We start from the raw sequence: 26,365 nt of genomic DNA, 5'->3' as shown, positions 1-26,365 counted from the left end.
TTGAAATCAAGGGGAAATATTTTGCAAAAGGCAGCCAGTCAACATCATGAATCATTAGGGAAATATAAAGCAAACCTATAGTGAGAGATAGTGTCCCACCCAGCAGGATGGCCATAATAATAATAGGGCAATAATAGTAGTAATGAAGCAAAATAAAAGTGTTGGCAGGAATGTGGAGAATGTCGTGCATTGCTGGTGGGAAAGTCAAGTGGTGCAGCTAATGTGGAAAAGAGTCTGGTAGTTCCTCAAAAAGTCAAACACAGAGCTACCCTATGACCCAGCCCTTCCACTCCTGGGAATCTACCCAAAGGAACTGAAGTTGAAGGCAGGGACTTGAACAGATAGATACATGCACACCCAGGTTCATAGCGGCATTATTCAGTCACCAAAATGTGGAAACAATCCAATGGTCCATCAATGGCTGAATGGATAAACGAAATGCAGCAGATCCATCCAAGCCACAAAGGGAATGGAAGTGTTTTGTTTTGTTTTTTTAAGATTATTTATTTGTAAGGAAGAAAGAGAGCACAGGCAGGCAGAGAGGCAGGCAGAGGCAGACGGAGAAGTAGGCTCCTTGCTGAACAAGGAGCCGGTTGTGGGACTCAGTCCCAGGACACAGGGATCATGACCTGAGCCGAAGGCACCCGACTGAGCCACCCAGGCGTCCCAAGGAATGGAGTATTGATATAAGCTACAACGTGGATGAATCCCTGGAAACGTGATGCTAAGTGAAAGAAGCCAAACATGAATGATCACACACCGCATTATTCCATTTATATGAAATATCCAGAATGGGTAAACCCACTGAGACAAACCAGACAGTGAGGGTTGGGGGCTGGGTAAGGAGGAATAGATTTAACTGCTTGCCAGAATTATGGGGTCTCCTCTGAGGGCGATGAAAATGTTTTGAAGCTAAAAAGGGGTGATATTTGTCCATGTGGGTGTTGCAAATACCACTTCATTGTATGTCTTAAAACGGTGACTCATATGTGTCACAATATTAAAAAAAAAAAAGGCAAACGGGTCATGTTAACTTTTTGAAAAATTTCATTTGACTTTTTGATGAGAGAATACACGTATGCTGCACAAAATTCAAAAGCTACAAAAATTATACCAGATGATGGTTGCTAACTCAACTTACTGTAATCATTTCATGGTGTCTGGGTCAAACCTTGCTGCTGTGCACCTGAAAATCATACAGTGATGCACACCTATGTGGGGGGCGGGGAGCTACGATGGGGTACAGAGGTGAACGATTTAATATCCTCTTCCCAGCCACACAGTTACCCTCTTCGGAGCAACTCGTTACCAGAATCTCGCCTCTTCTAGAACTCCTAGAGTGTAGGAATTTCCTTAACATTCTCAGAATGTCTTTCACGATTTTACAAAAGCTGTACATGCTCCCTGTAGACAAGCAGACAACGCAGAAAGGGGGAAGCGCAGAAATTAAAAGGAAAAATCCCTTCCTGAACCAGAGCAAACGGGTTGGTGCTTTTGCTTGGATATTACTTTTGTGGGTAGGTGGTTAACTTTGAAAAGACGAGTCGTCGCGGCGGGCGCCCAGGGCCCTTTGGGTGCACACGTGGCCGCCACTAGCCTGCAAACCCGCCCGGCTCCCTGCAGCAGACAAAGACAGTCTCTGAGTACAAAGAGTTGCTGCCGCGCTTGCGCAGAGAGTTCTGGGGGGCGTGGCCTGGCGCCTTGCCCCGCCCCCCCCCCGGCGCTGCGCGCAGGCGCCACAGTGGCGTCACGGCGGAGTTGCCATGGCGGCGCTGAGCGGCCTGGCGGCGGCGCTGGAATCATACAGGGGTCGGGACCGCCTGGTGAGGCTGGGGCGGAGCGCGGCCGGAGGTCCGATCAGGGCCGGAGCTCAGTGACTGGAAACTGAGGCCGGAGCGGGGCGGGGCGCTCAGGATCCCCCGTCGCCGAGGCGTCCTCCCGGCTGGGCTTCGACCCTGTCCCCTAGCGGTGGACAAGCAGGTTGTTCCTGCTGAATCATCATGGTGGGGTATTTTCAATACCAGCCAAATCCGCAAGTTTGGACATTTGGGATCCGACCCGACCACTGAAGGCGGTCACTGGGTTGTCCCAGGCAGTCTCATATGAGGGCGCAGGGTGTGGCAGCGCTGCCTCTACGGCTGGGCATTGAGGTTACGACCGAATCCCCTATAACTGGGCATTTAGGTTGTTCAGCTCAGCCTGGCTGGACATTTACAGGCCACCCAACCCCTGTTTGAACATTTAGGATCTGACTAGGCTGCCCTAGTTGGTCCCCGGGTCGTCCCTAACAATCTCATACGGGATTTAAGATGTTTAGGGCTTTCCCATATGGCTAGAAGGTCCTTGAAGGCAGACACTCAGCTTGTTCCTACATAAGCCTTTCTCTCTTACAGGCCAGCATCTAAGTTGTACCAGGAAACGTACCAGTGGTGGGCAGTTAGGTCCCATTCAAATCCCCTATGACTGGGCATTCAGGTTTTAATAAACTCCCACGCTGCACATTTAAAATGCAGAGTTTTGCTGTTACAAAGGGACTGAAAAATTGTGAGAGTAACATATTAGCAGGAAAAAGCAATTTCTGGAAAGCAGATGAAATAAAGCTGTGAGGGTGGTGAAGCTGACCCAGTTCCCCATGCCCCAAGTTACCCACTGAGTGGATTCCTCCTCACTGAAGTAACTCGAGCAGATTACCCTTTGGCTCACTGGGCTCAGGCCCCACCACTTCGCTCCCCAGTCCAGCTACTGACATTGGTCCAGCTGGACAGATGCAAATATGCACACCCGCCTCATTCTCCGGTCTGCTGGGGAAAGGAGGACCCACCAGCTGTGGAATGGTTGCATTTTCTTGTGACATCTGTCTCTAAAGGGTGTGCCCCTCAGGGACACAAACCAGCACTGCCTTAGGGTCTCTGCAGTGACTTTTGGACAGTGAGGTTACGTTTCTTCATTTGTCCCACCCGTGGAAGAACCTCTTAAAACTCACAGCTTTTATTGGAAGTTTGTTGATCTAGTCCGCACAACCCCCCTGCCGGCCCCCAACTTGATTCCATGCGACCCACGGCCACGTGGGGGCCCATCCAGCGCCCAGGAGCGGGGCCCTGCTGACTGCTTCTGGTTTCCCACAGATCCGAACGCTGGGGTACTGCTGCCAGCTGGTTGGCGGGGTCCTGGTGGAACGATGTCCAGCCAGGTCAGAAGTGGGGACGCGCCTGTTGACCCTGTCCTCCCAACTCAGCCACTGTAGGACCGTCCTGCGACTCTTTGATGATGTGGCCATGTTTATCTACACGAAGCAGTATGGCCTGGGGGCAGAGGTAACAGGGCGTGCGGGGGGCCGTAGACTCTGGGAAACCGGTGTTTTATGGACTTGTGTAGAGGCAATGGTGTGGGCCAAAATTTTGCTTGCTTTTGTAAGATGATCACTTGTTCTCATTTGAATTTAAATGAAAAAATAGCTTATCCGTTCATATGTTCCAAAAGGCTGCGTGATTAAAAAGTCTCCCTCCTTCCTGATCCCCCCACCCTCGGTTTTCCTCCTCCGAAGCAGCTACTGTTGTCAGCTGTTTCTGATTCCTTCATGAGGTGTCCTGTCCGTGCACAGGCAAATCACCTTGTTCACGTAAGTAGTCGTGCGCCGTGTGCACTGTTCGGCCACTTGCTTTTTTCTCTTAAACCGCAGAGCTTGGAGGTCGCTCCCTATCAGTCCAAACAGAGCTTCTTCCTTCCAAGAACACCAGGGCTTCCAAACAGAGCCACACTGTGCTCTGCTGTAGAGCTGATCCCCCGCCAACGGACATGTTGACTTTGCGGTTACAGCAGAGGATGTGTCCCCAGGGAGTGGGTCCAGAAGCTGCCCTGGGCCAGCCTGGCCAAGTTATGCCCCTCCCTGGGTTGCCCTACCTGTCTCCGACCCCCCCTCCACCCCACCATCCCCTCTCTGAGCCACTCCCATGTTCAGATGCACACACACTCCAACGCCCATGGCCCAGTCACCTCCATCTCAGGTGCTTTCTGGACTTTCCTCCTGTTTTGACGCCCAGATCAAGACCAAGCCTGATGGCAGTCACAGGGCAACATCCAGGCCCGGCAGCCTGGTCCATGGCTGGGCACTGCAGGGGAAGAGGTACTTAGGGGCTGGTGAGCCCTGTCTGGTTTGGGGAGCTGACCCAGGACTTACGGCCTAGTGCCCACTTACTGTCATCACTGAGTGTCATGTCCCCCATCCGTTTCCCCCCCCCACCCCCCTGCTCTCCTAGAGCCCTGTGCCTGGAGAGCTGTGGGCAGGACTGGAAGGCTGCAGGGTGGGAAGGCCCTGATGCAGCGCCTCTCAAAGTTGTTCTACTCGGGACTCATCTGGGAACTTAAAAGACATTTCTAGTACCAGGGCCTAGGCCGGACCTAGCAAGGCAGAATCCCTGGGGCTCAGGCGGGGTTTTGAAGCTTCCAGGGCATCCCCTGTGCAGCCAAGCTGACCGCTGCTACTCTACCGGGCCATGACGACCACACCTGAGAAGCAGGAATGAGGCCTTTCTTCCCCGAGGTGGCCAGCCGTGGGCCGGCCTGCTGGGCCTCGACGCCGCCCTGTGACCGCTATTGGGCTTGGTCTGGGTCCCTAAGATGGGCCTGGCTAGGTCTGACTCCAGGCCCATGTCCCCCACCCCCGGTCCTGCAGGAGGAGGACATCTTTGTCCGCTGCGTATCGGTCCTCGGCAACCTGGCCGACCAGCTCTACTACCCCTGTGAGCACATCGCCTGGGCCGCTGATGCCAAGATCCTCCGCGTGGACTCTGCCCGATGGTGGACACTGAGCACAGCCTTCTGGGGCCTCTCCCTGCTCCTGGGCATTGCCAGGTATGTGGCCCTAATGCCCTCCAGCTGGCTATAAGGGGCACCTCCTTGGATCCGGCCCCCTCTCCGTCTCCAGAGCACATCCTGACAGCCCGCTCGCTTGGGCATGTCTCCGGCTCCAACCCTGCTGCCTCCCCCTCCTGAGGGCCCTGTGAGGACCCCATATCCTCGCCCATCTGCAGAGTCATTTGTGCCGTGTCAGAGAGCACGCTCACAGGGCCTGGGAGTATTAGGATGTGGACATCTATGGAGGGCGTGGTTGTGCCCACTGGACCCAGGACACAGAAAGAACTCCAGGCTGGGGACAGAAGGAGAGGGTGGGACTGCCTTTCCCCGGGCTCTCTGAACTCCGGGTTTGCGTGGTTGTCGGTAAACATCCCCAAAGAGAACAGCCAGGAGTTTCCTGACTGGCTATGTGCTTCTGAAACCCACACTAGAACTTTCTAGAACTTTCAAATAAGGGTTTCCTTCCGAACATTTTTCTCTCCGTACAGGGGCTCAGTGGGATTGTTTTGAGCTCCCTGATCCGAAGGCACAGGTGGGCCTCTCAGATCCCCGGAGGGGTGGGGGAGGAGCCCACATCAGCTGCCATTCCCCCCCCACCCCAGACACCGACATTCCAAAGCCCTTGTTTTCCCCAGGGACACATCCCCTAATTATACTGTTATCATCGATGGTCTGGAACATGAGAACAAACCGCAGAGTGGAAGGTTCAAGCCATCCACAGTCCAATGCGGAGATCCCCACTCTCCATACAGCTCCCAGAGGGCTGGCTCCTGGCCTCTCCTCACAGTGCCTGGGACCTCTGGCCCCAAGATGCTGCGCGTTCCTGTTTTAGAGCATCCTTGGTCCCATTGATTTGTTTTTAAAAAATTTTCTAAAAAAATTTTTAAGTCATCTCTACACCCACAGTGGGGCTCGAACTCACAACCCTGAGATCGATCGTGGCAGGCTGCACCAACTGAGCCTGCCAGGCACCCCGGATCCATTAATTTTTAAAACAGACTTTCATTTTTAGTTCATCTTCCCAGCGCAATTGAACCGAAAGAAAAGAGAGCTTCTGCAGGTGCCCTACCCGCCCCACAGCCCCTCCATTATCAAACTCCCCAGCAGCTGATGAAGCCACGTCGACAAGTCACGGGCACCCCAAGACTGTGGTTTGCATCAGGATTCACTGGGTGGCGCGTCCTGGGGGCCTGGACAGGTGTGGAACGAGACATTTCCGCTGCTGTGCGATCACAGAGTGGTGGCATCGGCCTCAGACCGTCTGTGCTCGGCCTCTTCATTTTTAGAGCTTATACTTTTTCCATCATTTCTCTCTTACCTGGGGTGAGCAAGTGTGGGGGTCCCGGCCAGGTGTCCGTAGGACCCCAAGTGCCTGAGAGTCAGCAGGGGGAGGTTGTTGCAACAATGCAGAGGCCCAGGTGGCGAGAGGTTTGGATTTGGCGAGTCGGGGCCCGGGGCGCAGGAATTGGCGTTTTGCCCCGGTCTTCGAGGGGGCCCCGATGCAGACCCACTTACCTCACTGCAGGGGCTGCCTTGGGTCCCCTGCTCTCTGGGGACAGGCTGCGTGGACAGGGACGCGTGGCTGGCTCCAGCATCAGAAGCACTAGATGCTTCCAGATCTTGTGTGGACAGGGCAGGCAGGTCAGGGCCTGAATTAGGAGTTACCGGGAGCTTCCGAGGCCCAGGTGGGTCTGGAGCTCTGGGAGGGTGCACGACGGCTGCGGCCACATGTGGCCATTGTGGCGGGTGGTGGCCTCCCCTCGGGCTGGTGCTGGGGAGCTAAGCCTGCGCCCCCACCCTGCTTTCCTTGCCTGCCGCAGGTCCTTGAGGATGGTCCTGACGCTGAGCTGGAGGCTGAGGGGCCCTGCGGTAGCCTTCACCAGGTACGACCCCGCGGTTTTGCCTGGAGAAAGGCCGACTTCCTCCCGCAAGCTGGGGACCCTGGTGGGTTTCCCTAGCCAGGGAGGTGCCTTGAGCTGTCACCAGTTTTCAGCCTCGCCCCTGTGCGGGCCTGCACGGGGGCCTTACAGCAGCTCCAGAGGCTGGCCCAGATGGAGAAACTGAGGCTGGCTTGAGGCCTGTCGGCGGGACGTGGCTGAGCCCTCTTGGCCACACCCCATGCAGGGCAGGTGGTCAGAAACAGGTTTCTTAGGGACTGAGGTCACTGTCCCTGTTGCATCCTGGGAAGGAATGTGGGGCAACGCTGTGCCCACCAGCCAGCTCCCGGCCTGTCTTCAGGGCCCAGAGGACTGTGGTGTGGGTTTGAGACTTCCCACACTAGTCTGTGCCCTGTTCACGCTGGAGACTCCTTCTGGGGGGTGCGACAGGGACTCAGCCCCACCAGTTCTCACTCACTCTGCTGTCACCTCTCCCTGCTGTCCGGGTGAGCCTGGGTGTGCGTGGGTCTTCCCCAGCTGCTTCTCTTTGCTCCCACAGCCGGCTGCCGCGGAGCAAGAGGAGGGCCGTGGAGGCCCAGATCCAGTCGGAGGTGCTGACCCTCCTGAGCAACGCGGCAGATCTGGCCAATGCTGTGCACTGGCTGCCTCCGGGTGTCCTGTGGGCTGGCCGCTTCCCCCCGTGGCTCGTGGGGCTCCTTGGGACCATCTCCTCCCTCCTCAGCATGTACCAGGCTGTCCGGGCCAGCGGCCAGGGCGAGGCCGCCACCCCCTGATGCGGCCTGGGAGGCGTGGCTGCAGCCAGAACCCCACCAGAGCCCCTTCCACAAAGCAGAAATCACTTGGTGGGGGGCTGGGCCTAACTGAGTGAGTCAACGCCAGGTGTAGGGAGTGTCACCTAGAGGACACACAGGGCCACATCGGGCGCACGCCCATTCTGGGGCAGGATGGGGGCAGGGGTGAGGTCTCCCAGGGTCCAAGAGCCAGGGCCTTTCCAGCCAGGCGGGGGCTCCACGTGGGAGACCCCCAGAGGAGGGGTCCCCAGGCCTTACATGCAGAAAAGGGTGCCGGGGGCCTCGCAGCGCCTGCGCGGCCCGTGTCCTGCATTCCAATAAAGGCGAGCTGGGGAGCTGGGATGGCGGGCGCCACGCGGCCCTTGAGAAGGTCGAGATGATGATTGATTAAATAGCGTGTTGGTGCCAGGCCAAGCATGAGAGCTTATTTCTAAATCACTGCAGGCCCCCTCGCTTACACACCCTGTTCCTCTGGGGCAGCGGCAGCCTTGTGCGTTGTGGGGGGAAGGGGGTGTGGGTGATGCCTGGAAACCACACCTCCCCGGCCCGCCTTCTGGAACATGCTTGGCCCGGGGTGGGTCCTCTCTGACTCTGCGAGCACAGCCCGCTGCCCCTGAGCAGCCTTTGGCCAAGGCGAGCAGCTCTCCCGTCTGGGGCACAGGGGCCACAGAGGCCACCCTCCACCAGGCCATACCTGTGTCTTGTCCCCTGTGCAGCTCCAGGGTGCTTGCTGTGCCTAAAGCATCTCGCACCCAGCCACAGCTCGGGCCCAGCACCCCTCTGAGTGCTTTATGGACTCGTCTGCAGCTGGGCCTCGCAGCCTCCCATCTCCCACCTCCCACCTCATGGGCTGGGTCGGGATGTCTCTAGCTGACACGCGAGAGGCCCCGTGTGTGTGGCCTCAGGCAGGCGCCTGCAGATGGTGGCCAGCCCGCCCCTGCCCCTCTTGATGTGTCCTCGGACCCTCCACCTCTGAGTCCTAACCGGAAAGCAGAGGGGATCAGGCTCTCCCTTACATCCCACAGCCAACAAAAATGGGCTTGCAGCCCCCAAGACTTCATAGGACACCCGCCCGATGTCTCGTCCTACAAGGAAGCTATGTGGTGGGAAGACCTGGGATGGAGGCCCCTCCGGGTTAACTCCGGGCACAGTCGACCCGCCCACCTGGCCCTGGGCGAGGGGAGGGGCCAGGCTCGGTCAGTCTCCCCCTCCCCTCACGCAAAGGGGAGACGTGCTCGCCTTGGCCCTTAGCAGAGGCCCCCTTCCCAGCACTCTGGGCACTGGGGGGGCTGGGGGGGTACCTCCAGGAGCACCCATTTCCCTGCCTGTAAGGCACTCAGAGCGCTGTTTGGGGGGGGCACCACACACAGACAGCTTGTCTGGCTCAGCAGGCTGGTGCCCCCATGGGCCTGGGCAGAGCCAGGTGCTGGGCATCTGGGCAGCACCCTCTGTAGTGTGGCCACACCCCCTGCCCAGTGCTCTTCCTTGCCTGGCAACTTCAGCCTCTTGTGGGGGGCAAGGCCAGCCAGTTCCTGGAAGCGGGACCTACAGGTGTTCTCCCAGGCCCCAGGGAGCACTTGCTGTCACCAACTCAGCTCCTTTGGGCACAGAGAGGCAGATGGGCCTTGGGGATGGCGCTGCTCGGGGTGACAGCTCCTTGTCTAGGCTGACATTCCAAGAGCACGGGGACCCTGCCTGAGCGGGGAGGACCTGGCCACATCCCCACCCCTCCCTCAGCCTTGTCTGGAGGGCTGCTCCTGGGGGGCCCCAGGCGTCCCCACTGCCTCCGCCTCTCAATGCCTGGATGCAGTCATCGTCTGGAGCTTCCTAGGTGCAGTGTGTGGGGCCCTGGGCATGGGGTCCAGGCCTCCCCAAGGTCGTCCTGCAGCAAAGGGTGTGAGGGGCGCCCCTTCCAGCACTGACCTTTGGGCCGAGACTCCTACGACAAAACCCCGAGCCCCCTTCGACAAAACCCCGAACACTCCCGTCGGCTCATCTTCGACACCTTTATTGCTGGAATCAGGTCTTCAGTTCTAGGGCGGGTCTCAAAGACCCCGCGGTGAGGAAATGCTGCAATCATCGTAAAAGTAATTGTCGGGTGGACTAAGATTATGGTCACAATGAACGAGGACGTGCACGGGTTCCACGGAAATAAAGAGGATCTGCTCAACCACCAACCGTACAAGTAAAATCGGGCTCTCCCCAGGAGGGACCTCGCCCGGACGAGAGACAGACCACCACCAACACTGACCCGTGGCGGGACATCCCAGTTCCTGCCACATGGCCAAGCGGAGAGTCCTTGGACTTGTCACCGGCTGAGGAATCGTGGTGTCTCGGAGGGTCAGACCAGAGCAGGCGGCCAGGGGCACGTGGCGGTAAAATCACCCAGCATGAGGGCCCGGGAATGTTCTCTTCACAAGAGGACAGAAACTTAAAGTCGACGTGGCTAAAGTGCTCGGAGACGTCTCAGTACGAAAACACCAACACTGACCACAGACATGGCTCGGATGAGCTTGGACGCGTCACGGGGCCGAGGGAGGACGCCTGTCCTTGCTCCCCGAGGATGCGCAGTTGCTGCAGGCCCCAAGCACAGTGGGAGGCAGGGGAGGGGTGGAGCGCGGAGGTTCTCGGAGAGGCCGGGCTTGGCACACCGTTCACTGTGCCCGGGGAAGGTTCAGAACTGCTCAGCTGGGGTCCCAGTCCTTCAGTTGCCGCTTTGGGAGGGACAGGGCTCTGGGCTCTGTGGGGTGGGGGTGGGGGAGCCTGGGGAGCAAAGGCTGGTGTATCCTCACCCACCACCCTGTGCCCGAGCTTGAGTTCCTCCACAGCTGAAGTGTGTCTCCGACCCACTGGCCAGCCCCAGAACATTCCTGGACATCCAGCACGACGGGTAACCCCTGTCCTCCAGTGGGAGGTGACAACAGCCTAACAGAGCTCACTGGCCACAAGGCAGAAGGAGCCACCCACCCATCCGAGGTCTCCAGGCCATGTGTGACCCCTCTACCATTTCGCCCTTGTCCACGAGGACATGGTGGTCCCTCCACTCTGTTTCTTGTACCAGCACCTGTCCGTCACTGCAGGACACCTGCCCTGAGGCCTTCCTCCCTGCAGCTGCAGGAAGACCCCTCCCATCTCATGGGGGCAGAGGACCCTCTGCCTTGAGCTGGGACCCTCAGGAGCGAGTGGCCCCGGCTAATGCTCTCTACTGGGCTTCTCCAGACAGGCTGAGCACTCGGAGAATGGCTGGTGCCCTTGAACTCCACAGAAGCAGGCCTCCGTGCTGAGGTGCCTTTGAAAAGCACCACGTTTGGCAACAGCAGGTTTTAAAAACCTGTCAAATTAAAATGAGTTAGGGTCTATCCCTTTCAGAACCTCTACAGCCCGTCTCCTGAGCCATTGGCCGTCCTCTTCATACGCCCGGCCCTGTGGCCTACTGTCCCCAGGGGGCGCTGTGTGCCACCCACCCCCCCACCCCGTCTGAACTCACGCCCTGGCCTTGAGGTTCACCAGGAACACAGTCAAGTCTCAGCTTTGGAAGTAGGGCTTGCTGACGGCACCCAGCCCCTTCTGGGACCCTAATGGTACGTTCCAGCATCTCCTGGTGGCCCCCCCCCTCCTCAGACTGGGGTCTGGCCTGTCATCAGGCATCTTGTACCACTGTTCGTCACTACCTTGGAACAAATGGTGTGGAGTTGATCTCTCCCTCCCCAGGAGGGGAGCTGTGACTGGACACAGCTCCTTCGGTTAGCTCTGGTTCAACCTTCGATTAAAAACTTTCCTTTTTGTGTTAAAAAAGAGAGGCTTAGAAAGTTACCCAGGCACCACTGCTAAACCTACAGAAAGAGCCTCGAGACAATGGGCCAGCCCTGGCCCTGACCTTGACCCTGACCCAAGCCAGGTGGCCGTTGGTGGTGGTTTGCTCGGGAAGTGGAGAGGGACGACTGGGCTGTCCCCCAGACAGCAGGACAGGGAGGGGTCTGCACCTCGAACCACAGCCCCTCTAGAAGAAGATGACGTCTTCCTTGTTGCTGTCCTCTTTGTCGAGTGGCGTGGTGGGCAGTGGCAAGGGGGAGGGGGGCACGGGGGTGCCCCCAGGCTTGAGGGAGCAGCACTCAGGAGGGACGTCAGCTGGGGCCGGGCAGCAGGGTTCTGGAAGAGAGTGGGGGAATAGCGGTTGTCGGCAGGTGCCAGGCGTCGCATTGGCCCTGCTGTCCTAGGGACAGGGTGCTGGGGTGCTGGGCCCACCTGCGGAGGGTACAGAGCCGTGGCTGCTGAGTAGGATGGGGCTCAGCGAGCGGCGGTTCCGAGCGGTGTTCTCGTCCTTGCCCACAAGCTTGCCGAGGAACAGCTGCTGCTTCAGGTCGAAGGAGGCTGAGGGAGGGAGCACACAGCCTCAGGTGTCTGGTGTCGCTCCGGGCACACGAGCAGAGCAGAACCGTTTTGCCCAGGGACACACCCACCAGACCGTAATAAGCCCCAGAAGCAGCCACACCCGACCAGAAGGCCCTTGGAGTCATTCAACCTCTGGATGAGAGTGCGACCCCACGGCCCTCGAGCCCCGGCGATCCTGGGACACAGGCCCTGCTCCTCAGGAACATTCCAGGGCTGGCTCCCCCCGGCCAGAGCCTGCATGCCGGCGGCACTCGCAGGATCCCTGGGGCTTTCTCTCCCGGGGGACCTCTCACTGCAGGGTGCGCTCCACAAGGCCCTCAGTGTCCCCTCTGGGATGAGGACATGGCAGAGACCCGGGCACAGGAACCCGGGTGGGGGCCCGGTGGGGAGCATGAACACTGGTTGCCTCGATGTCCCTAAGGGACCCAGGCTCTTCTTTCTGAACTGCCAAGATGTTCTCTCATTGCCAATCCCTGTTTGAGGACCGAGCTGGGGAAAAGACATGGGCTCTGATGTTTTCCTTTTCCTTCTCGGGATGAGACCTCCACGTGGAGAGAGGACTGGCCTGTGCCATGTAGCCGAGGTCGCCAGTTGTGCCTTCTAGGTTCCTCCTGTTGCCCACTCTGGAGGATGGCCCTGGGGTCCCATCTGGGTTTGCTCATAAGAAGCCGCTTTGGCTTCACAAACTGCCCAAGACTGGACCTTCGAGTCCTGGGCCGTAGGGACTGGGTGGGCGCCCAAGGTCCTGCACCTCTGGGTGGGGTGGAGGGTACCCCTGGAGCTCGGCTCCGCTGCTCAAGCTCCGCTGCCCTGCCCGGACTCACCTGAGCTGTCCCAGCGCTGGGAGCCCCTGCTCTTGCCGCCCTTGTCCTTGCCGCCCTTGGTGGAGGCGGCCAGCTTGGTGGGGATCTGCTGCTGCACCGCCGTCTGCCTCTGGAGCTGGTTGGTGGTGCTGAGCAGCTGGATGGGCACGTCGCTCTTGGCCGGCCGGCTCTCGGCTGGGGCGCTGTCCCGGCGGGCCACCTCGGGGCGCTCTGCGAATTCGAGGCAGGCTCCAGACAGCAGCACGCTCGCCCGGGCTCCTGGCGCCTTGGCGAGGGCGGCGGGCCCTTCCAGTCCGTCCCCGTTGAAGCTGGGAGTGTGGCTTGGGGGCTGGGCCTGAAAGGGCAGCAGAGGACACATCCCCAAGCTGTTCCTCCGAAGGCCAACCCAGCCCCCACCGGGCCCTCCAAGCCACCAGCCTCAGATGCGCGCAGAGCCCTCCCTTCCCGCCCCCACCAACCTCGCGCAACCTGCTGAGTTGCCACCGAGGGCGGCCACGCACACCCACGTCCCACGCGGCCACGCATGCGCCTCCCCGCCCCGCGCGCTCCCGCCCCTGGGGTGCACCGGGCGGGCCCTCACCTCCGCCAGCGAGTCCGGCGGCAGCGCCCCGGGCACCGTGTTCTGCTTCTTGAGGCGCCGCTGCTGCTCCAGCTGCTCCCGCTCCCGCTCCACGGCGCGCTGGGCCTCCCGCAGCCGCTCCAGGTCGTGCTGGTAGGCCCGCCGCTGCTGCTCCAGCCTCTCGCGCTCCTGGCTCAGCTGCTCCTGCAGCCGCAGCGCCTCGCCCTCGCGCTGCCGCAGCCGCGCCGTCGCCAGGTCCAGCTCCTGCTGCTGGCGTTCCCGCTCCCGCTCCCAGCGCTGCTGCTCCTGCCGCAGGCGGCCCTGCTGCTTCTGCACGCCCGCCAGCTCCTCCCGCTGCTTCTCGAAGTTGCGCTGGCGCTCCTGCTCCAGCAGCATGTTCCCGCGCGTGGACTGCAGCCGCAGCTGCTTCTCGCGCTCCTGGATGGACGCCCTCTGCACCTCCACGCAGCTGTCCTGCTGCGCGATGACTGCCTGCGCGGGGCGGCGGGCAGGGGCTGATTTTAGGACGAGGCCTGCCCTTCCCCAGAGCCCAACTTCAGGGGTTGGAGAAGGGCCAGGTCACGGACCCAGGGAGAACCACCCCATTCCCATCTCGTACCTGGAGGCTGAGAAGCAGCTGCGACAGGGTCTGGATCCGCTGGACAAGCTGCGGGGAGGGACAGAGACGCTGGTTCCCTGCTCTCTGCAAAGCCATGTGGGCTGTGTATGCCCGCCCCTGGGGACCCGGATGAGCCCCGAGCCTACCTCAAACTCCAGGACCGTGGGCAGACGGCGCCCACACTCCGCACCCGGCACAGTGACCTGTGGAGAGAATGGTGTCTAACACGAAGAGCTAAGGACCTGCTTATTACCGAGACCCCCCCACCCCCCCGCACACCCTCCCCCACGCCCTGCCTGGTCATTTGACTTGTGTGAGTCCCGGAGTCTGGAAGACGAGGGCACACGCCGGCCTTCCTGGAGGTGGGAAGGCAGCGGCTGTGAGTTCCGCGTGGGGAGTCTTGGAGGTCAGGTGCGCCCTGCCTCAGCTCTCAGAGGGTAAGCGCGGGCTCAGGGGAGCAAGTGGGCAGCAGAGGGGAGCCTGACCCACAGCCTGCCCCCACTCTGGCCCAGGCGCCTGGTAAGGGTGGGCCTCTAGAGTCCGAGGGAAGCAGCCAGGCACCTCAGCAACCGCAGGCATGAGGACACGCGGCGTGAGGACACGCGGGCATGAGGACACGCGGGCATGAGGACACGCGTGTAGACTTGGTGCTCAGGGCCCCCGTCGTGCCCCTTGGCTGCTGCTGCGGCCACAGCTCCTGCCCTGGGCTTGTCCCCTCCCTCACCTCTGTCCTGGGCACCTCGTACCATTCCTGGGGAGCGCGGGAGGGAATGTGAAGCCCGCCCACAGGTTCATCTGGGCCCAGATTCTTTCCCGGGACAATGGGAACGGCGCTGATCACTATGGGTCCTGAGACGCCCAAACGAGACAACCCCGAACACAAGCGGCTCACGCTTGTGAATGCTGACGCAAAGGGCTTGGGCTGACCCTGCTCGGCTCAGGGATATCCCAAGGAAGCAACGTACTGCAGGTGGGGCCTCCTCGGGGGGTTCCCGGGGGCTGCTGGGCTGCAAGTCTGGGCTGCGCACTGGGCCTTGCCAGTCTCGGGGGCCGGGGTCACTGCTGGAGGCCTTCTTCAAGCTGCCATCTGAAAAGCCCAATCCAGGCGCGTGAGGTCCCACGGGGTCCGGACCAGGCCCCCCCATCCCTGAGACCCAGGTAGGAAATTGGCCATGCCACCCTGGTGGCATTTGAGACTCAGAGACTGGCAGGAGAGGGAGGGGCTGGCCCGTGTGCTGCTGTTGGAGCACGATGGACAACTCCCTGAAGGTTCCAGAACTTGCCCAGAGGGTTCGTACTTGGGGCAGGGGGTTGCCAGGAAGCAGAAGCAGAGACGTCCAGCAGCAAATGCCTTGCCTCAACTGCTGGGAACGCTCCAAGAACCCGCAAAAACTCTTGTGCGGGGCCCCGCGAAGCCCCAGGGGGACGCGGCACCACTCACTCTTGCCGGGGCTGCTCATGGTGTCATAGCCCCCAAAGGTCTCTGCCCTGCGGGGCAGGCCTGTGGAGCCACCCCCGTCTTCCACCTGGCTGTTGGCGTTGCCCAGCTGCCTGCAGATCAGGGTCTGGATGTCCTCGACTGCGGAAGGAGACGGGAGGAACAGAGTCAGGCTGTGGAGCTGCGCTGTGGGTGTCAGAGTGTGGCAGCGCCTGGGGACTCAAGCCCGAGAAGCCCGCAGGGCATTGGTCATGGTCTTCTATCCCCCTAACATGGGACTTCAGTCGCCACCACCCCCAGCCTGTGCATGCCTGAACTCCAGGCACAACAACCAGGACACGCCAGTCTGTGTCCGCAGGAGATGCTGGACCAGGGGGTAGCGTGTGGGGGCGGCTGGGGACATGCTGGGCCTGGGGAGGAACGTGGGTGTGTGCTTGGCTGTCGACTGTCACACAGATGGTTGGAGGCCATGGGAGAGCGGCCTTTGGGGGCTGGTCAGGTCACACAAAATGCTCTAGGACAAACAGGCTTTGGCCAGGTGAGGAGGAGGGGAGAAGAACGTTCCAGGCTGAGGCACAGGATACAAGAGGGTCCTCAGGGGGCCAAGAACAATGGCCACCGAAGAAATGTGAGGAAACAGAAGGTCAGTGTGGCTGGAGGAAACGAGACTGTGCGGCCGCACAGTCCACAAGGGAGCCCTCTTTCCCTACTCCGAAGGAAAGGCCTGGAGGGCAGCAGCTGTCTCCCTCACTTGCTTTCCCAGCTGGACCGACGAGCACCAGCTGCCCGGCCTGACACATGTTGGGCCTCAAGTGGGGCTGGCTCGGCAGCTGCCTGGGGGCCACTAGGGGCTGGGCAAGGCCCCTGGCCACCCCCCGAAGCAGGCCCTGTGGCTGAGGGTGCACAGAGGGGACAGGCCACGTGCTCACCAGTGCCCTCCTGTGGCCGCTGTGCTCATAAGCCTCTTCCCACCTAGATGTTTCGGGAAGCCCTCCTGGGAGGCTGGCTGGGTCTTGGAGCCCTCTGAAGTGACCTACCACATGTGGATGTGTGCTTATTTCTGGGGACATCATTTGGGACCCACTTGTCAGAAAGAACCTCCCGAGTGTGGGAACCCGTCTTGGGTGACTTCAGATCCCAGGGGCGCAGCGTGGTGCTGCCTCACCTGTAGTGGGTGCCCGGGAGAAGGTGCTGTAAGTCTGCTGGGGGGGTCAACACTGTTTCCGGGAGCATGCCCGGACCCCGCCCCCCCCCACCAGGCAGAACTGTAGGGCGGCCGTGGACCAGCACCCAGTGAGGGCCCCTAGATGCGGCTCCTTACTCTCACTCATGGCCGACTTGAGGATCAGCTCCCCCTGCATGGTCTCCGAGAAATCCCCTCCTCGGAAGAGGAGTCGCGACTGAGCGACGTCTTCCAGCCCGCTCATCTCCGCCATCTCCAGGTAGATCTGCTGCTTCTCGCCAAGGCTCTGTGCAATCTGTTGGTCTTTCACGTTCAGTCGCTCTGCAAAGCAACAGGAAACGGAGGGTTCGCCTTCTGGGATTATTTTCCCTGGGGACCCAGCTCCCACCTGCAGCCCACCCTGAGTCCAACATCCCATGGGGCAGGGGAGGCCACAACCCTGTCTTTGGATCATTTGCTCTAGTTACAGAAACCAAACACTGTGGGGTGTGCACGAGGACCAGAACAGGCCGATTTCCTCGTATGGGCCGCAGGAAGACTCCTCCAAGCCTTCGTCGTCTTCTCCCGAAACTCCTCCTTCAGGCATTTAGGCCAGACTCCTTACAGGTCTCTCTGGGTTTGATACTCTTTGCTGCTGTTGCTGCGACAGCAACTTTCTCACTGGTAGCTGCCCGTGTATACACGTCACGTTCGGCTGAACTACTTACTGGGCGCCCTCAGAGGTTCCAACAGTTTTCTAGGTGGTTCTATTAGATTTGCTAGGCAAGTAATCACATCACATGCAAAACACAAGTCTGTCGCTTGCCCTGCAGTCCTGGTCTTACTTCCACTTCTCCCCTTGTGACCCTGGAGGAACTTACAGGGTGTAGGGAATCCCAGCGGGAGGGGCTGGTCCTGCCTGGCTCCTGATTTGGGTGAGTGTCCCTCATGGGCCAGCGTGAAGGATGAGACCAGCTTTTGATCGGAGATGGGAAAGCCCATCTCCATAGCGAAAGTATCTATTTCTAATGCAGTGAGAATCCCGTCAGGAATGAGGGATACTGTTGTAGGATTGTGGCAGCGGCGGAGATATGTCTACACGGGACTCATGTTTTATTATCAGCAGGTAGAAATAGAGAGTCTGAATGAGCACTGTGTCCGCACTGTGCTTCTGGGGTCAGTGGGAGGTCCCCCTCCTTTCTTTTGGACATTTCTATGAATAAATACTCTCAAACTTACACCCTCCCCACGAAGAGAAATAAATATATACTACCTAATTTTGTGTCTTTGTGGCCTACGTGTTCCCTAATTTAAAAATAAATGACTCAGTTAGTGAGGGGGAAGAGGGGGGTCGATTGAGACCACAAAGTCCCCGGCATTGTTCTTGGCAGTGATCTCACTGAAGTCTCGTGGGAATCTGTTAGGCCCAGGGAGGGGAACGGACGAGCCCATGGGGTGCGTCTTACAATGGTCCGGGATTCAGCCTTAAAAAGGAAGGAAGTCGACACACACTACAATGTGGCTGAACCTTGAACCATCCCGCTCAGTGAAGTCAGCTGAGACACAAAAGGAGAAACATGGCAAGACCCCATTGATACAAGATCCCCAGGATGTGCAAATTCACAGAAACAGAAAGCAGAACAGAGGTGACGAGGGGCTGAGGGAGGAAGGAACAGGGAGTGACAGCTTGCAGGGATGGGCTTTCTTTCGGGAGTGGTGAAAATGATCTAAAATTGTGGTGACAGTTGCACGATCTCCTGCTAGAGACTATGAACCACGGACTGGTGTACTTTAAATGCTGAATTGTATCGTGATGAGTGACAGCTCAACGAAGAAGTTAAAACAAATTAAAACAGGGAGCTGGAGACTGAGGTCTGCAGACACAAAGCCAGGGCTGCTGTGGGTGTACTAGGCTCTAGAAGGAGGCTGTGGGGTCCTGTGCTATTCTAAGTCCCCTTGGGGTTTTTGCCTTATGTGACCTGGGACACCCCCAGCGAGCTCCTTCCTGGACAGGGACTGGGGTGGGGGGGCAGGGTGTGTGGCAAAGCCAGTGTCTGGAAACGGCTCAGGGGCCCCGAGCACCACCCTCTCATGACAAAGCCTCACAAAACGCCTGGTTACTCAGGTGGAGATCTGCTCCATGGCTGACCCCAGTGGGAGAGGACAGAAATGCCGCTGGCGGTCCCAGGCCCTCCTCACCCTACGGGGGACATGACGGTGGTCCAGCCTGACTCCCCTTACCTTGGAAGTCCCTCAGCCTCATGGCGCGGGCCTCGAACACCTTCTTCTCCTCCTCGGCCTCGCTGAAGGGCCCCTCCTCCTCGTCCGGACAGCTGCAGGGAGAGGGGGCAGACGGGCAGCAACGCCTTCGGACAGGCTGGCCTCGGCGATGGGCACCGAGAGCTGCACCAGCAGAAGCAGCTGCTCAGAGCGCCTCATCCTGGGGGTGACTGAGCTCGTTAACAGTGAGGGAGAGACGGGAGGGGGAAGAGCAAGGCAGCCGCCGCCTTTATCCTGTCTTCAAGTGTCCGCCCGTCACCAGCCGTGGGTTCCATGCCTGGCCACCACGTGGCAGGAGGAGACTGAGAACAGCTCATTTCCTGGGGGGCTGCAGAACTGAAATTCAGCATCGAGGGAGCTCTGAGCAGGTTCAGGAAGCTTCCAGGCATAAAGAGAGGGAGCAGCAGCCGGCTGGGGTCCTGAGGGGTCCCTGGCCTGAGGAAGGACAGGACAGGACACCACAACCCCCTCTGACAGGTCTGGCCCCCAGGTCAGGTGTCCCTCACTGCACCCCACCAGTATAGAGGGCCCACACCCACTGGCCAGCAACATCTTTTTAGCCTCTGACTGGTTGAGCTATTGGTGGAAGGAGCTGGAAGGGTGTCAGGTGTCCCCTTTAGATGAGGCGGGTGGACAAGGCACTAGGGCGGAATGAGGCAGGGGAAAGGCAGAGGGGCCTCTGGCCTTCCTGCGACCTCCAGCCCTCTCCTGGGTACTTCAAGGTCACAGCTGCTTTGCCCAAAGCCAAGGGCCAAATAGCTGTGGGCAGGGAACACGCACACGGGCCCTTCTCACCTCTCCACGGCCCTTCGGATGTGGGCCATCCAAGTGTTCCTCTCCTCTTTGGAGCTGGTGTAGATCTCGTACATCTCGGGCCCTCGCAGGGAGGCGCTGATCAGGAACATGGCTTTCTCCTCGTTGGCCACTTCCCTCACAATGAGCTTTTGTAAGGAGATGACTGGGTGCTTCGAGTCCTGTGTGGGTGGAAGGCGGGGTCGGGGAGGACCCCGTTCACCGGGCTGCGTTGGAGCAGCCGTAGAGCCGAGTCTGAGGGGAAGCGGGTTGGGGGGGCTCTTGTGCCCCTTTGTTCTCAAATATATTTTAGTATATGTGCTGCCGAAGCGAGCACCTTTGTTCTCAAATAATTCAGAGATATTTGCCATCGGGGGGGCAAAGACCCTTTGGATTATTTAGAGATGGGGCCTTCACAGAGGTGATGAAGGTAAACTGAAGTAATGAGGGTGGCCTCAGTCCAGGGTAACTGGTGTCATACTTGGTGGGGGCAGGACAGAGTCAGCTGGAGCCCCCAAGACCCTAAGCCCCAAGTGAGGCAGAGTCACAGAAATGTAAAGGCTAAGATTAGATGGGATGTTAGCACGGGCCCCTGAAGCCTTCCCAGGCAACCAGACAGGACCCCGGGGGTCTCGGAAAATTCTACTCCTGCTTTGCTGGAACCTTCTGGCTCCCGGGAGGACCTGGGACAGTGGGTTAACACAGAGCCGCCTTCTGTGCAGGCAGCCTTCCAGCAAACCCCTAAGGGTCCCTAAGGCGGGCGGGACCCTTCATCTGAAGAAGACAGGACACCTACCACCGAGGCAAAGACGTATTTTTGATCCTTTTCTTGTAGCAGCAAAAGCACGTCTGTCAGCAGGACAGCAAGGACGTCTAAGGAGAAAGCACAGAAGGACATGTCTGACGGGGTCGCAGGGCCATATGTATGTCCTGGGGGAGGCTTCAGCCTCCGGGGAGGGGTCTCGGTCACTCAGCCTGGCACTGTGATGCTCCTGCAGGAGTCTGGGGGTGTCCGTCTACCTCACTATTTTCTATCTCCCTCCATAATTCTCCCGCCTGTGGCCTGACGGCTTCCTCTGAAGCATTAACTGCACTTTTCACTAGTTTCTGTTTGTTTCCTCACTTCTCCCTTTCGGGCCACGGACTGAAGTCCCCTGAAGGCGAGGGCCTCCCACCACCCACCTCGGTGTCCCGCACACAGCGGGTGTTAAACCATCCGCTGGGTGCTCGCCTGTGCAAATTCTGGACAGACACATTTGGTCATTGGCCGTCTCAAACACTCCCCGAGAGATCATTCAAGACGCCAATGTTGGGGCACCTGGAGGGCTCAGTCAGTGATGCATCTGCGTTCGGCTCAGATCATGATCTCAGGGTCCTGGGATCGAGCCCCACATTAGGCTCCCTGCTCAGCAGGGAGTTTGTGTCTCCCTCTGCCCTCACCCCACTTGTGCTCTCTCATGCTCGCTCTCAAATAAATAAAATCTTAAAAAAAAAAAAGAAAAAAAAAAAGATGTTGATGTCAAAGGGCGGGTGAGGAAGTTTCCAGAAGCTCACGAGATGAGCCAGGAGACTTAGTGTTGAGTCCCAAGTGCTCTCTGTTCTGGAAGCACATGGTGGATTTTGGAAGTGGGGCTCGAAGGACACCCTGAGTAGGGAGTGCGATGCTTGGGGCCACCGAGGTCAGTGGTCTGGGTGGTGTGTCCTCCCACACAGGGGGCCTTCAGCGGCTGCTTGTTTGGCAACCTGGGGCCTCTGACAAACCTGGGGTGTCCCGAAGCCTCGGGTTTCTGCTCAGGAGCCACAGGCTCAGTGGGCCCCCGCGATTTAGTGGCCCTTGTGGTGGGTCCCGCAGCACCCCAAAGCCCATTCTTCCCATGCTCCTGGCTGCCCGTCTCATCCTGACTCAGCGTGCACCCAACCTCCCTTCGGCTGCGGAGCAGCTAGGCCGGCGCCTGCTTGTGCACAAGGCGCCGCTGATCCGGGACGGTCCCCCACCACCCCCCAGCAGAGGTGAGGGACGGGCCTTTACCTTTCAGGCGCCCCGACGTGGTCTTCCAGCACAGCGTGCCCTCCAGCTGGAGCTGCCGCTGCAGCATGTCCTCCTTGCGGAAGGTCAGCCCGTTCTTGAACTTGCTGGATGACTTCAAGTCCATCTTCCCCGCGATCTCCCGGAGGCGCTGGCCCTTCTCGCACTCGCTGACCTTCGCGTCCACTTGGGAGATGATGTCCTTGATGAGGTTCAGGGCCTGGGTCAGGTCTCTGTAGTCCTCGGTGCCAGCTGCCACACACAGACACACCAGAGTCAGTGCTTTCCTCCACCCCCTTCCACCACCACGGCGCCAAGGGGACACACGCCGGGTCTCTGAGGGCTGTTCCCTGAAGCCGCAGCTCAGGGGACCTTGAGAATCCACCTTCTGATTCGGATCTCCCGAGCTGTAAATGCTTTTTGGAAAGAAACGTGGCAGCCCGGCCTTTGGTTTTTGCCAAGACAGAGCTTCCCGTGAGCTCCATGCGGCCCAGTGGTCACTTCTCGCTAAACGTGCGCCCCTGGGCCCGCCAGCTCTTCATAACACCCCCCACACACACCCTGCTCCTCTCACTGCAAGCTTCTGGCTTCTGTGGCGGGAGAATGTGCTCGTTCTCCTGGGGCCCAAATCTCCTGGGGGCGGGGGAGGTATGGTCAGGTGTGGTCAGGCCCTGGCCTCGGAGAACTCCGGGCTGGGCTGTGCGCCCTGTTTCCTCTGCCCTCCAGCTTCTAGGCACGCAACACACGGACCATCTCTGTGCCTGGACCCACACTGGGTCGGAAACCCCAGAGCTCGGCGTGAATCCCGACCACCGGGGACGGAGCACAGAGGGGCGCTCACCCAGTCTGCTGCTAACATGGGACAAGAGAGACAGAGGTCACTCCTGAGGGCGAAAGCGGGCCAGGCAGTGAGGGCAGCGACATTACCTTCTGTGTTCTGAATAAGGCGCTCCACCAGCACGGGGTACTTGGTTATGCGCTGAGTGACCAGAAGGATACACTCCTGCACGCCCAGCCGCCTCACGATGGAGAAGTTGCCGATCTTCTATGACACGGGAAACAAAACGTCCTGTTGGCATCTCATCTCGTGCCAGGCCGGGCGCTTCCCCCTTTCTCAGCTCAACAAAACCTTTTCAAGTACTCACTGCAAGTAAGGCTCACCTGCTGTGTACAGAAAGGCCACAGAAGCGAAGGCAGCCTCCCCTCTTGTAAAACCCGTTCAGAAGAAACCAGAAGCAGCCGGGGGCAGGGGGGCGGGATGGAATCACCCGGAGAGCTGTGTATCGCGGGTGTGAGCACACACTCACGCACCCACACACGCACATCCACGCACGCGTGCGTATCCACACACGGGGACCCTGACTGGCGGCTGTCAGAAGCCTCTGGAACCACACTGCGCCAGAGCCCAAGTCGGCCCCCTGCTGGCTCCTGAAGCACGCCTCTGGCTAAGAACCCAGGAAGCCGTCATCCGAAGCCAATTCTCGGCAGGGCGAAGGGCCATTTCTGGTGCCCTCCAGAGCATTCCACACATTCTGCTTCTCTGCCCCCCCGCCCCGGCACTCCTGCACTCCAGGAATGCCAGCAATCGTGACAGCCGCTTCTGAGCAGGACTGTGGGCTTTGTGAGCCTCCTGGGCCAATCCCAGACTCCCTTTTACCTCTGTCCACTGCGACTGTAAGGGAGCGGAATTTAAAAACCTGTCCCTCTTACTTCTACAGCCATTAATTATTGGTTATCACTTCAAATTAAAGTCTAATGTGGGAGGCAGGGCCTTGCCTGACCTGGCGGACTCGGGCTGGATGCTGTGTTTTGGGGTCTGGGCTTTGAGCACCTGCACGCTGTTAGGCACAAGGCAGGTAGGGGTCATTCTGCAGGCCTGGGGGGGTAGAGGGAGGGTAAGTGGGGACTAGAGAGGGAAGGAGGCAAGAGAGTGGCAGATCCCAGGGCAGGGTGGCCCCTTGAAATGACACCTGTGTCCCCCTGGCAGTCTGAGGAACGAGGGCCAGCAGGTGCCACGCTACAGCCCGCTGAACAGAGCCGCAGGTGTGTTTTGCTTTGTTCTACATCTGGACTTCCCTGAAAAACTTGGACATCGCTGGTGTGTAACAGGTGCCTCGTCGTAAGCTCTCCCAAAGTCTACAGTCCCGCGGAAAACAAGCTACAGCAAAGAGGATACATTTTTTAATTAAAAAGAAATTTCTTCCTTACCTTGATCAGGCTTTGAAATTTCTTGTTTTGCTGTAGCAGCAACTTGTAATGACTGACTGCGTCATTGTGGCCGCTACAAAAGACACCATATTTCTCTTTCATTCTGTCCCCATTTTCGCCGGAGAACTGCAGAGAGACCACACAGATGTTAGCGGGAAGGAGCAGGAGAACCTGTAGGGATCACTCTCGTCGGGCTCAGCTGACTACTAAAACAGGTCTCGAATAACTCGTGCCTCCACTTTCTTATTCAGGCAGGATCTCAATACAGGGGTGGGGCTGGGGGGACGGGGGTCTCATCGCAAGTTACAATAAGGCAAGAGAAGAAACTTTCTAATGGACGTTAGCTCTAAAACCTCCTAAAATCCAAGGGGGAGGAGTACATTTATGCTGAAGAATTTAGAAACATTTAAAAGCTGGGACGTCTGGGGGGCTCAGTGGGTTAAGCATCTGCCTTTGGCTCAGGTCACGATCCCGGGGTCCTGGGATGGAGCTCCGCATCGGGCTCTCTGCTCAGCGTAGAGCCTGCTTCTCCCTCTCCCTCTGCTCCTCCCCGATGGTGCACGCTTTCTCTCTCTCTCGCTCAAATACATAAAATCTTAAAAAAAAAAAAAAAAAGGAAAAGACGTATTTTGATAATTAACTCTAATGAGCTGACTCTGGAGGCCTGGAGCACTCTGAGGTCGGACAAGGAGTTCGAGCCCCTCTGTCCACCTTGGCCTAGGCTCGGACGTCGACTCAGAAGTCAATTTAGGGTTCGCGCCCTTTACCACAGACCTACTTCTAACAGCCCCAACCACGGAGATCTAAACCAGAAAAACAAAAACAGAGAGCCCAGCTGAGCAACCAGACAGAAGCCCAGAATGCAGTAACAGTGGACAATGTCTGCCCAGGTGCGTTCGGCCCTCGGGCACCTGTGTTCCTGCAAAGGCCTGGGACCGCTGTCCGCTGCAGGCTCTCAGTCAACAGAGACTGTGTTCTTTTCCCGACTGCATGGAGCTGAGACGAGGCAGGGGCTCATCCGGGCCCGGTGCCCGCCCCGGCGCGCCCACCTGCTGCACCAGGAGGTCCCCGATTTTCTGGATGACGTAATTGCGGTCACTGCCCTCCTCCAGGGACTCCTGGCGGCGCTCCTTCAGCCGAGAGAGGAAGTGGCTGTGCAGGTCGAGCAGCTCGTCCACACACGGGAAGAGGCGGCTGATGGCCTTGCTGCTGAACTGGAGCTCCTCCTGCAGGGCCCTGGAGTAGACCTTCAGCATGATCTTGAGTGTCCGGACATGGTGCACCTCTGTCTGCACCAGCTCTGCGGGGACACGGACCGAAGGATGCGCGTTGCTCCTCCTGTGGCCCGCGATGGCACGCATGCGTACCCCCTACCCACCGGGCACCTGGCTGGCTTCTCCCAGTTCTCCTCCTAAGTCCTTCCCCTGGTGGTCTTACTGTCTGGGGGGGGGGGTGTTCGGGCCTCTTGTCCCCCCAGGCCCAGTGCCACAGGGGCCCCAGGGTCGGGGAGCAGCGAGAGGGCTGGAGTGGTGTCAGGAAAGAGAGGACTCGGGGTGCGCTGGGGCCTCCAATTCAGGGGAGGATTTCCAGACCAAAGAGGCTGTTTTAAGCAAGAAGATTGTTCTGGTGAACACCATTACTTGGGGTGGGAAACTCACACGCCTGTGCACATCAGTGACTAGACCCAGACCATAGCCAACGACAAAGCAGAGTTCAAGTATAGAATTTAATTTTCTGGTGAAAGGCAAAGACAGATCAGGTTTCGTGTTGGGAGTTTCGCTGCTGTTCAAATCAAGGCCTGGAAGTGGCTAGAGACCAGACATAGGTCAGCAGAGCCAGGCCCGGTGCTGATGACCGTGGCGGCTGGAGGCAGTCTGTGCTTGCCTGGATAGAAGCATCCAGACTGGTCCTCCCTGTCCTTCCCTGCAGGATCTTTGCCCTGGGTCTGGAGCCCTGAGGCAAAGCATCGACAGGGTTCTCCTCCTGCCCACACCCCGACCTACTCTGGCCCGGGCAGAAAGCTCAGGGTGTGAGGGGCACCTGGGAGACTCAGCTGGCTTGGCGTCTGCCTCTGGGTCAGGTCATGACCTCGGGGTCCTGGGATCCCTCTCCCTCTGCCTGCCGCTCCCCCTGTTTGTGCTTACTCTCTTTGTCAAATAAATAAAATTTATAAAAAAAAAAAAAAAAAAAAAAAGCAAGCAAGGTCAGGGTGTGAAACGTGGAGGGACCCAAGGGCCAGTGGACCCAACCATTGCCAACCGGACCCAGTGGAATGGAAGGCACTTGTACGGCAGAACCTCCTCACGGAGCCCCAGTGAGGGACAGAAAATACCTCCTTAGGCGACCCAGCAGTGTCTTGGGGAATGATTCCCACAAAGAGAATCATAAGAACAAGTAAGCATTTGGGGGAGAGAAAGGCCCCAGATTCCAGTGTGGGTGTCTTGGGCCTTCATCATCCTGCTTAGAGGGGGCCCAGAGGGACATCCGTGGGGCCCCCAACATGGCACCTGGCCTGGGGACAG

At 58.9% G+C, this 26,365-nt stretch overlaps 2 protein-coding genes across 3 annotated transcripts in view; one reads left to right on the top strand and one right to left on the bottom strand.

Moving 5' to 3' along the window:
* The first annotated feature begins 1,757 nt into the window (after window positions 1–1,757).
* Window positions 1,758–8,158, top strand: LOC111161803 (peroxisomal biogenesis factor 11 gamma). Of its 2 annotated transcripts, none has more exons than XM_022525772.1 (5): window positions 1,758–1,823; window positions 3,126–3,314; window positions 4,673–4,851; window positions 6,675–6,737; window positions 7,291–8,158. In XM_022525772.1, exons 1-5 carry the CDS (start codon window positions 1,764–1,766, stop codon window positions 7,523–7,525), a joined length of 726 nt encoding a protein of 241 aa, XP_022381480.1. In that variant the 5' UTR covers window positions 1,758–1,763; the 3' UTR covers window positions 7,526–8,158. The 2 variants fall into 2 exon arrangements, with proteins under 2 accessions (XP_022381480.1, XP_022381481.1); XM_022525773.1 differs by having other exon boundaries at window positions 1,764–1,823; window positions 7,474–8,158.
* Window positions 8,159–9,535: 1,377 nt separating this feature from the next.
* The window catches only part of LOC111161799 (Rho/Rac guanine nucleotide exchange factor 18), an 80,141-nt gene continuing 63,311 nt past the window's right edge, over window positions 9,536–26,365 (bottom strand). Inside the window, 16 exon segments of the mRNA XM_022525767.1 lie at window positions 9,536–11,692; window positions 11,765–11,914; window positions 12,760–13,093; window positions 13,340–13,810; window positions 13,938–13,985; window positions 14,084–14,140; window positions 14,903–15,024; window positions 15,379–15,516; window positions 16,697–16,879; window positions 18,779–18,870; window positions 19,613–19,791; window positions 20,406–20,482; window positions 21,639–21,887; window positions 22,563–22,680; window positions 23,844–23,969; window positions 24,893–25,143. Coding sequence (XP_022381475.1) covers window positions 11,544–11,692; window positions 11,765–11,914; window positions 12,760–13,093; window positions 13,340–13,810; window positions 13,938–13,985; window positions 14,084–14,140; window positions 14,903–15,024; window positions 15,379–15,516; window positions 16,697–16,879; window positions 18,779–18,870; window positions 19,613–19,791; window positions 20,406–20,482; window positions 21,639–21,887; window positions 22,563–22,680; window positions 23,844–23,969; window positions 24,893–25,143 — 2,744 coding nt within the window. The 3' untranslated portion in view covers window positions 9,536–11,543.

Source organism: Enhydra lutris, unplaced genomic scaffold (assembly GCF_002288905.1).
Source record: "Enhydra lutris kenyoni isolate GAN:26980312 unplaced genomic scaffold, ASM228890v2 scaffoldscaffold86, whole genome shotgun sequence".
NCBI lineage: Eukaryota > Metazoa > Chordata > Mammalia > Carnivora > Mustelidae > Enhydra > Enhydra lutris.
The sequence above is the reverse complement of the archived record's forward strand: the minus strand, read 5'-3'. Positions and strand labels throughout refer to the sequence as shown.

Coding starts and splice junctions, on each gene's coding strand:
- LOC111161803 (XM_022525772.1), top strand. CDS start 1,764: ATGGCGGCGCTGAGCGGCCTGGCGGCGGCGCTGGAATCATACAGGGGT. Junction 3,315..4,672: donor AGTATGGCCTGGGGGCAGAG/GTAACAGGGCGT, acceptor CCGGTCCTGCAG/GAGGAGGACATCTTTGTCCG. Junction 6,738..7,290: donor CCTGCGGTAGCCTTCACCAG/GTACGACCCCGC, acceptor TTGCTCCCACAG/CCGGCTGCCGCGGAGCAAGA.